A 10,173-nucleotide genomic window follows, 5' to 3' on the forward strand; every position below is an offset into this window, starting at 1 on the left:
ATATAGATCCACTCCATTATTATTGTTATTATTAAATTACTTACGAGTTTAATTTGTCAGCAACTTTCTGCCAGCCCTCTCTCCTTGCTTTTGCAGCCTTTGCAGTGTTCCCTTGCGTTTTAATTAGACTCTGAAACTCCTAAAATCCCTCACTCAAGAGTTCTTGCTCTGCTGCCGAAGAATACCGAGCGCGCTCCTTCGACATTTTCGCCGACCAATCAAAGGGTTGCCGATCAATGTTTCTACTATCGATGCGTAGCCCCTGTTGGGCCACCCAGTGATCTCACATTACTTCATCCAGCTGTACTAATCGTCAACAACAGGTGTGTTCGGAGAACCGGGATAGCGAGCTCAGAGTTAGCGCGATGATTTGATCTTGGATGTGTCATTTGATCTTGGATGTAGTAAGCGACGTACGAAGAACGGGCCCCTGGTTCCTGTCACGGCGGGGTGCGCCGGTGTGTGTGGAAACAGGACCCAAAAGCAGATGACGATGAGGAGTAGTAAGGTTTTAACAGAAAGGTGAGGCTTTAATGAGATGACGGCAGGGAAAAACCAGGAAACCAAAGCAAACTGTCAAAACACTAAGAAACAAAACACTAAAGGTACTGAGACCAAAAAACTATAACTATAACTGTGGAGAACATAAACAGGCAAAGGCAAAAACTAAGGCTAAGGTCAAAATAACAGACGAAAACTAGAACTATGGCTGAGGTAAACAGACGAACCGACAATGGCATGAAGAAAACAAAAGGCTTAAATACAGACAAGAGGTGATATGGGGAAGTGGGGACACATGGGGGAACAGCTGACAGACATAAACCTAATGACAGGACCAGGAGAGGAAAGCTAAATACAATGAACAAAGAACACATGACATTGTCAGAATAAAACAGGAAATACTAAAACTAAACATGACAACACAACTTAACAGACCTAATACATGATGAAGAAATACAAAACCCCAAAACATAGAAAACCAAGGGAACAATAATAAATAACAGCTTAAACTAAAGCTAGATAGGAAATAACACAAATTAATAACATATCACAAAATACAAAGAAAACTTAGAGTGCTGGGTCGGAGACCCAGCCTGTGACAGGTTCCAATCAAAGGAGATATGTTGTATCAACAGAAAAGGCTAACTTGGTTATCATTTTGCAGAAAAAAAGAGACTGCTAAAAATAAAAACAAGAGATTTTTGGACAAAGTTTGTGTTCTCCATTCTTTAAGCACCAGTTTGAGCACCGTTTGAGCACCTGCACCGTTTCAAAAGTACCGGTTTGGCACCGGTATCAGATAAAACCTAAACGATACCCATCCCTATTGCTCAGCAGCTCTGGGGTGACAGCGACATGAACTTAAACGATAAACATAAAAATAAACTAAAACTCAAAACGCTGGGTCAAAAGACCCAGGATCGTGACATAAACTGGAAATAAATCACAAACTCTACAAAATTGTTGAAGTCGAACAGGGATAAAAACCAAAATCTTCATTTTTTTCCAAGTTATTTTCTATACCTAATTTTGGGTATCGATATGATGGGATATAGTGTCAAGTATTTAACCTTCTTAGAAATAATTTTATATAGTTGGAAAACCTGTTTTTATTTCGCCTTAATGGTGCCACATTTGTGAGGAAAATGCATTTGTAGGTTGAGCATCTGAGTTGCGCTCATGAAAACATGAAGTATGATTATAACAAAGAAATAATCAACCAAACACAAAAAACTTTTTATGCTAAGGTTATTTGCTTTCCACTGGAGAAAACTTCAAAAAGCCCATTTCAAGGCTCATATCTCCATGTGAGAAGGTTGCTCTGGAAACCTGCTATGATATGAAACGTCTCCTTTTTATCTACATTTGATACCAGGCTCATCCTCTCGCCGTGGCTCCTTCTGTGTGAAAATAATTTTCCAATATAGTCATGTTTTTATAACTAAGCAAACATTAAAATTCAGATTTCTTTTACTCAAGCATTTAAAATACAATAATAATGCATTTAAATATCATAATAATAACACTTTGGTTAATGACGGCTTCCTTCCAAAACGTTGCAGTTCAGTCAGTGGAAAGGTTTAGGCTGTAAATATCCTCTTACTGCTTCATGTCACACAAACATTCTGCATGACTAAGAAAAGGTTTCGGGCACTTTCAAGCAAACTTAACAAAATTAAAAAGTAATACGGCTTGGAAACCTTGACTTTTATTAATCAAGAAGCTTTATTTAAAATTTGCAGAAGTTAACAACAACAGTTATAAATGCAAATCAATAATCAATCAATAGTTAAATCAGTCTGTCTCTAAATAATCTATTCTTGATTCTGTGAGGTCTCATTAAGAAGAATCATTAAGCGCTGTCCTCCTGCACTGCCGTCCCAGCCGGGCTAGTTTCCATCTGAGTTGTGCTTTTATTGTATTTCTATTAACGACTTTCATGCACTAGAGACAAAGTAGCTTTAGCTTTAGCCGCGTCTTTACTGGAAACGATGTTTTTATTACCAATTACATGGAGTGGGGTGACTTTGACGTGATGAGACCCATGACACATGGGAGTTTTATAGTGACTGAGATAAAATCCCCTAAATGGGAGGTCACTTGGATCGATGTGTGTAAACTACACTTATTACATTAGATTAAAAAACAAACAAAACCTTACTAAAACCTACAATCATATAGTACAGGGTGGGCCATTTATATGGATACAGCGTAATAACATGGGAATGGTTGGTGATATTAAAGTCCTGTTTGTGGCACATTAGTATATGTGAGGGGGCGAACTCCTCAAGATGGGCGGTGACCATGGTGGCTGTTTAGAAGTCGGCCATCTTGGATACAACTTTTGTTTTTTCAATAGGAAGAGGGCCATGTGACACATCAAACTTCTTGGTAATGTCACAAGAAAAACAATGGTGTGCTTGGCTTCAACGTAACTGCTACACCGTATAAGCATGCACTGGCAGATTATACACACACCGTGTAGGCTTGTAGGCAGGTGCAACAAATCTAACTCAAATAACCTTTGCAATCCACACTAAGTACATGAACGCCAGAAACAAAGCACAAGTACTAAAATATAAAACAAAGAACACATAATCTGTGATTTCAGCCAGTCTCCTGTAGCACCCATGCTTTTTATTCTCTTTGTACTGTCTTCCTGCTTCCCCTCGAACTGCCCTCACTTCATCCAGGATTAGTTTCAGCAGGTCACAGTACTCAGGAAGGTAACACCTGTCTTCTTTTACCTGGCCTGTCTCTTCGGCTTCAGCAGACTCTGAGTGGGAAATGAAAGAGATCATTTATTGAGCAAGCTGCAACAACGTTTCTGGTCTGGTTGACTTTTGCTGTTTTCAGTGAAAAAGCTTAAAAACACCACCATACTCCAGTGACGCACAAAAAACAAAAACAAAACAGAGATAACAAACAGAAGGAAAAGAGACAAACTGACTCCTCCTTATTGATCTCTGTGTTAGTTTCTTTGCAAAGAAAATCTACAAACACATACCTGTGACATCGCCTGTTTGCAGCTGAATATCCTCATGGGCCTCATGGGCCTTCTTACCACAATAACAATCGAGATCGATTAAGAAGGTCACCAGCATGGCCTCCAGGACACTAATCCCCACCAGGGCGAAAACTCCAGCACAGTATGTGGCTAGAAGGTGCAGAGAAATTGCTTGTCGGTGTACTGTTACTAAAATCCCTCTACCTCATTAAAATCTCGATCTTAGATCTACAAGGCTGCTCACCGATCATTGGCAGGCTCTTTTCTGTGGAGGGCAACATGTCCTGAAGAATCAGCAGTAAGACGGAGATGGACAGGAGTATCGTCACTTTGAAGCTCAGCTTTTCACCTCTGGCCTCACTAATGAAGAATGATGCCAAATCCAGGATAAGGAAAAAGAAAAGCGGCACGATAAGATTTATGACATACAGCATTGGCTTCCTCTCCATTGTGACCTGTAAAACAGGCAGATTCATCAGACCTGGACATGAGATAAAAAGCTGTCCACAAAAAAAAACCCATCACAAAAATATTTTCTTACCATGTATCTAAGTCTGTTTCTGGCTTTCGATCCATTAAAAGTTATCAAGCTTTTGAGTTCCCACTCTCCCATTGTAACCATGGCCTCTGCTGAGACTTTATTCAGCACGTTGTCACTGTTGAATGTTCCTAATTTTATCATTTTCTCTATGGAGACAATAAAAAAAGGAATAAATTGTTACATCAATTGCTCTGGAGGTAATCTGACTCAATTTACAATATTTACCATTCGAGCTCATTGTTGAAAATGTGATGTTGCAGGATTGCGTATCAAAAGGAAACATCGTGAGATCCAGACTGCAGGTGTAGGTCAGCCGCTGGCGTCCACTCGTGTACATCCAACCACTGGAATTCACGGTGACCAGAAGACTCTCCTGAATGCTCCCGGTATCGGAAACACTGAGGGGACAACAGCAGACGCAGGAGGAGAGTCAGAAATTAACTTTATTTTTCACTCTCACTGTTATAATTTCAAGTTTTGCACTGAGTGTGTAATAAAGTTGTGTATTCATCTCCTGAGAACACCTCTATAAATGGTTTGGTAGCTCCCTGTACACTTCAGGGTTGAACAAAAAAAAATTGCATAAAAATATGAAGAACTAAAGCATGATTTTTTTAACACAATCCCTTCATTTCAAAGTAAATTAATGGATTCTGCTGGAAAGTAATTGGACAAATTAAATAACTGAAAATAAAATATTCATTTCCAATAGTTGGTTGAAAGCTTTGCTGGCAATTATAGCCTGAAGTCTTGAACTCATGGACATCACCAAATGCTGGCTTTCCCCCTTTTTAATGCTCTGCCAGGCCTTTACTAGGGGTGGGGGAAAAAAATCGATGCTGTGTAGCATCGTGATATTTTGTTTGGTAATAATGTATCGATACAGGGACAGCAGAAATCGATATTTTGTTACAAAAAAGGTTTTTGTGCTCTGACTTCAGAGCATGTTGATCCTTTTTCTGAGCAAGAATCCTGACACTGTCAAATGTGTTTAACTTTTTTTGGCAGCAATAAACATGACAGTTTACTTATTTTAATTTAAGACATGTTTTATTTTGATTAAGTTTAAAACTTTTTTATTTAATGTAAAATTATGTTTTGTTTTAATTTACTTTCAAATTCTTCAGTTGCTGAAGGGGCTGCATAGTTTTCATAAATAGCTATAATTGTACCAGATGGTTGCATTCAGTTAAGTTGGACTAGACTGTAATACAAACCGTTCAGTTTGTCAACAATAAAACTGAAATGAGAGAAAGACTGAGTGTGAGACTTTGATATTAGATAAAATGAATATTGATAAAGTTTACCTTTATGTACAGAATCTGAATATCGCAAAATATTTTTAAAAATTGCAATAGTATCGTATTGTGCGTTAAGTATTGTGATAATATCGTATCGTGGGATGTATGGTGATTCCCACCTCTAGCCTTCAGTTGCTGTTTAAGTTGTTGGCCTTTCTTTAGTCTTTAGTCTTCAACATCTGAACTGCTCAGTTGGGTTAAGATCAGGTGACTGACTTGGCCATTCAAGAATATATCACTTCTTTGCTTTAATAAACTCCTGGCTTGCTTTGGCTGTATGTTTTGGGTCATTGTCCATCTGTCGTATGAAACACCGCCCAATCAATCTGACTGCATCTAGCTGGATTTGAGCAGAATTCATTCTGCTGCTTCTGTCCTGTGTCATATTAACAATAAACACTAGTGTCCCTGTCCCACTGGCAGCCATGTACACCCAAGCCATCACACTGCCTCCATCGTGGTTTACACATGATGTAGCATGCTTTGGATCATGAGCTGTTCTGCGCCTTCTCCATACTTCTTTCCTGCCATCATTCTGGTGGAGGTTGATCTTGGTTTCATATTTCTAAAGAAAGTTTAGTTTTAAAGAACTCTGCTGACTTTTTCAGATGTTTTCTGTCAAAGTCCAATCCTGCCTTTCTATTCTTGAGGCTTATGAGTGGCTTGCACCTTGCACTGAACCCTCTGTATTTACTTTCATGCACTCTTCTCTTTATGGTAGATTTGGATATCAATAAGCCCTCCTCCTGATGAGTGGTGTTCACTTGCTTGGCTGTTGTGAGTGGGTTTCTCTTCACCATAGAAATGATTCTGTGATCATCCACCACTGTGGTCTTCTGTGGACGCCCAGGTCTTCACCAGTGCTTTCTTTCTTTCTCACAATGTACCAAACTGTAGATTAATAATAATATTTTAGCAATTTCTTGGATGGGTTTTTCTGTCTTCGCAGCTTAAGTATGGCTTGTTTCACCTGCACGGAGAGTTCATTTGACTGCACGTCGTCTGTTCACAGCAAAATCTTACAAATGCAAGCACCACACCTCAAATCAAGCCCAGGCTTTTTGTCTCCTTATTTGATAAGGACATAACGTAGGAACTACCCACACCTGCCCATAAAAAAGCCTTTGAGTCAACCGTCCAATTACCTTTGGTCAATTTAAAAAATTGGTGGCACATATTAAGGAACTGAAACTCCTAAACCCTCCATTCAATTTGAATGTGCATATCCTCAAATGAAGCTGAGTCTATACATTATGTTATAATTGGAATATGTTTCAGTAAACAGGTAAAAACAAACTTTCGTCAGTGTCCAAATATATATGGACCTAACTGTACATCTGAGAAGAATTCTGGGATACTCCCTCCTTGCAGTCCTTATCATTGTCACTCCGGCAGCAGCTCACATCAGGGGACAGTGTTCCTGAATTTATGGATGCTGGATTGTGCCTTTGATACTCATTAGTTTCTGCCACGCTTTTTTCTTTTTGTTGGACTGTGCATTGTGAAAAGTTTTGACATCTGTGGCATGTCCTGTTTACTTCTCTATGGCCAGTTCGATATCTGATGGCTGGTAGGGCATGCATAATGGCAGCTTAAATCTGCTGAACTGGCTTTTGAGGATCTTTCTTTATCTTTGGGAGGTATTTGGTTTTGCTGACCATCTTCTGTCTTTCTCATGCTTCCTGTTGGCCTATGGGACACTCAGGTAGTTGTAGGTGTTCTGTATGTTTGCTGTTGCAACTTCTCCAACCCAAACATACAGATGTCCTCGCTGCAGAGCCTAGTGAGGTGGATCCGTGAGTAAATGTTTTGCTCACTCCTGGAGTTCAGTTTGATGTCATTCATGTACTAAAGGTATTACTCCAATAAAAAATCTATAATTTATATCCACTTGTTGTGATGGCCTGGGTGAGACCTGTGCAGGATCTCAACCCCCAATTTTCAATTAACAAAATATCTTTGCAAATGTTCTGCGGACAAATGTTTCCTAGATGTCTGAACCCAGCTGTAGTCTAGATAAGTTATGTCTACAGTGTTGTGTGTATATTTCACACTTGGACCAAAATTGAAGTTTCCGTATTGTTAATCAGGTATTCAAGCTAATCTAAGTCAGACTTTTTCCTGGGCAGCTTGCTTTCCTTGTAGGAATTACCCCAGAATAAAACTGTATAAAAGCCCAAGTTATTTTGCACTTGTGTAATGAACAGTACTTACTCCTCATTGATTCTCACATCGGGGATCCACAGAAGTGATTTTGGAAGGGTTATCTCTTCTATCCCACAAAAGTCTGAAGAATTCCAAGTAAGGAACTCATTTGTCCAAGACTAGGAAAAGTAAAAGTTTGGATTTAAAGATAATTCTGACTTAACACGAACTGTGTGAGAGTTAAAAGAGCCAAGAATGTCACTAAAGTTGATATATTTACTGATAACAGACAATGGTTTTTCAAACAGTAAACTCAAAATGACGACACTGCCAGTCCACATTCTTACCATGTAGAGCCAGATGTGAGTTGCGATAGTTTGAGACTTCTCCTCCTGCAGACAATCAGCAACACCAACATCAGTATTCACACTTTTCAGCTTGATTAAAATGCTGAACTCAGATGAATTATTATTATTATATGTATTAGGGGTGCAACGATACACAAAATTCACGGTTGGGTTCAGTTCGATACTTTGGCTTACCATCAGGGTCATGCTTCACATGAAGACCAAAATAGTTCCAAACGCCAGATCTGAATGAGGGTGGGGGAGGTTCAATTTCAGGGAGCGTTGAGGCAGTTGCCATGTTGCAACTAGCATAGCTTCCGTCTCGCTAGCTTGTGCTGCTCAGTGGATCTGCGCTCAACAGTGCAGCCTAGGCGGAGTAGTCGAACGCAGATCCACTGAGCTCTCAACACAGACAGCATAAGATGAGTTGATCCAATAAATTAAAAATATTGTATTGTTCGATACATATGCATACCGAACCGAAAGCACTGTAGCACTGTATCGAACGGGTTAATATCGATAGATAGATAGATAGATAGATAGATAGATAGATAGATAGATTCTGGCGTCATTTATTCTTTTAACATATTTCTCTAAAAATATGGGAATGAGGCAGCACAGAGGGAACTAACCAAATGCCACAACAACAAATACCTGAACCAATCTACTATGAGGACTAAGAGGCTCATAACAACTTATGGAAATCAACAGAAAACAGAAACTTAAATGGAAATATACATGAAACCAACATTCAAAATGCCCAAGGCTTGAGGTTACAGTACTCAATTTTAAATTCTTTCTGGTAATAATAATAATATAAACACATACGAGATATAATCAAGAGACAACCCAGACAAAGAACCCTGGGTAGGTCATAGTCATAACAAAAAGAAGACACCAAATATAAATAACATTAACAAGTATTGACAACTTAGGTGTTGTGATGGACATTAGATGAGAAGAGAGCTGAAGATCTAGCTATAAAGACTGTTGAACCTCCACACCTGGAAGTCTATATTTACAGAGCCATAGTACAAGATATTTCCCCTAAAACCTTTGAAGGACCAGGCCATAATTCCTTTTATGATGTGCATCTTTCCCTCGAAATGTTTTCAGACAAATCTGAGTTGGTTGGATAAAGTTTTACTCGTTTTTCTAATTTGATAAAGCGCAGTCCCTTGGATTTATTTTTGTGTAAACATAGCTTTTAAATAAAGGTAACAGATTCATGAATATAATTCGATGTAAATGTGCAGAAATCTGTGCAAAAAAAGGAGTGTGGAGACACTTACCACTTCTAAAATACCCAACAGAAACATGTCGAGCTGAACGAGTGTGGAGTTGGTCCAGCTTTTCACTGGTCTCATGATTTGCAGAACAGTATTTGATTCAGTCATGTTTAAGTAGTTCAGCAGATCATAGTATGAACAGTCTGAAGTCTGACTGGTGGAAAACCCTGCTGGCAAAAAAACACAAAATCGTAACTTACAGGCAAAATGTAAGACATCAGAAACTCATCCAACTAAAGTTCAGAAAAATAATTAAAATGTTCAAATCAATGTCAAATTTAAAAACTCACCAATTAAAGAAAGAAAAGTTAGAGTCCTCAGAGCAGTCATGGCTGTCTGCCTTCAGTCCCAGTAAACGCTTTTAAACTGCACAGCTGCTTACATAGAGCTTACATAGAGTCATACAATAGTGTGAAGGAGAAATTAATATATGTAAAAAATGAACTGTCAAGTATACTAAAATCCTTCTATTTGTTCCTGTGTGCTATTGAAAGGGAAATAATACTAATCACCTCTGCATTCATGTCATTGGCTGGCAGCTGAGTCAAAAAGTCAACATGTAAGTATTAAACCAGGAGAGAGTAGACAGGTTTTCAGTGAGCAAACTCTTCGCAGTGCCCGTAAATATTTAATGATAATTCAGTTTTACTTTGAAAAGTGACGCTCTAAGTCACTGATTATGAATTTATATTTTCAGGTATAATACAGAATGTAATTACCAGAGGTTTTATGCAATTATGTGTGAAATCTTCAGAAAGTTTAAGCACTGTTCAGAATGTAAAATTCAGCTATTCTTTAATTAACTCAGTTACTTGCAAAATACTTCAAAGACAACAGATCAAATACTGAAAGTGAGAAATAAAATGTTTGAACAATGGTAAAATATTCTTAATTTTGGCTGTGTATGGTTCGACAGTAGATTATACATTTAACACAGTTCAAGAGTTTAAAAAACATTTATAACCGTTGATAAATTATAGCCATTTTTATGTATGACTACAACCTGTTTAAAATTCAATCCATGATCTACTTGGTGAGCCTG

At 38.4% G+C, this 10,173-nt stretch overlaps 1 protein-coding gene across 1 annotated transcript; it reads right to left on the reverse strand.

Moving 5' to 3' along the window:
* Window positions 1–2,219: 2,219 nt before the first annotated feature.
* On the reverse strand, window positions 2,220–8,164 carry LOC147333171 (5-hydroxytryptamine receptor 3A-like). The gene is made up of 8 exons (XM_086290753.1): window positions 8,038–8,164; window positions 7,843–7,887; window positions 7,565–7,674; window positions 4,275–4,447; window positions 4,050–4,195; window positions 3,753–3,963; window positions 3,509–3,658; window positions 2,220–3,277 (listed from the first exon to the last, which is right to left on the reverse strand). The coding sequence occupies exons 1-8, from the start codon at window positions 8,047–8,049 to the stop codon at window positions 3,015–3,017; spliced, it is 1,110 nt and encodes a 369-aa protein (XP_086146879.1). The 5' UTR covers window positions 8,050–8,164; the 3' UTR covers window positions 2,220–3,014.
* Window positions 8,165–10,173: the final 2,009 nt, after the last annotated feature.

Source organism: Aulonocara sp. 'chitande type north' Nkhata Bay, linkage group LG4 (genome assembly GCF_057382095.1).
Source record: "Aulonocara sp. 'chitande type north' Nkhata Bay isolate Kocher_YH1m ecotype deep benthic linkage group LG4, A_spYH_male_GT1.1, whole genome shotgun sequence".
Lineage (NCBI taxonomy): Eukaryota > Metazoa > Chordata > Actinopteri > Cichliformes > Cichlidae > Aulonocara > Aulonocara sp. 'chitande type north' Nkhata Bay.

Excerpts from the sequence above, each read along its gene's own strand:
- LOC147333171 (XM_086290753.1), bottom strand. Across the intron at positions 7,675-7,842 it reads CTCACATCTGGCTCTACATG|TCTTGGACAAATGAGTTCCT; the intron begins GTAAGAATGTGG and ends TACTTTTCCTAG. Across the intron at positions 4,196-4,274 it reads TTCAACAATGAGCTCGAATG|AGAAAATGATAAAATTAGGA; the intron begins GTAAATATTGTA and ends TTGTCTCCATAG.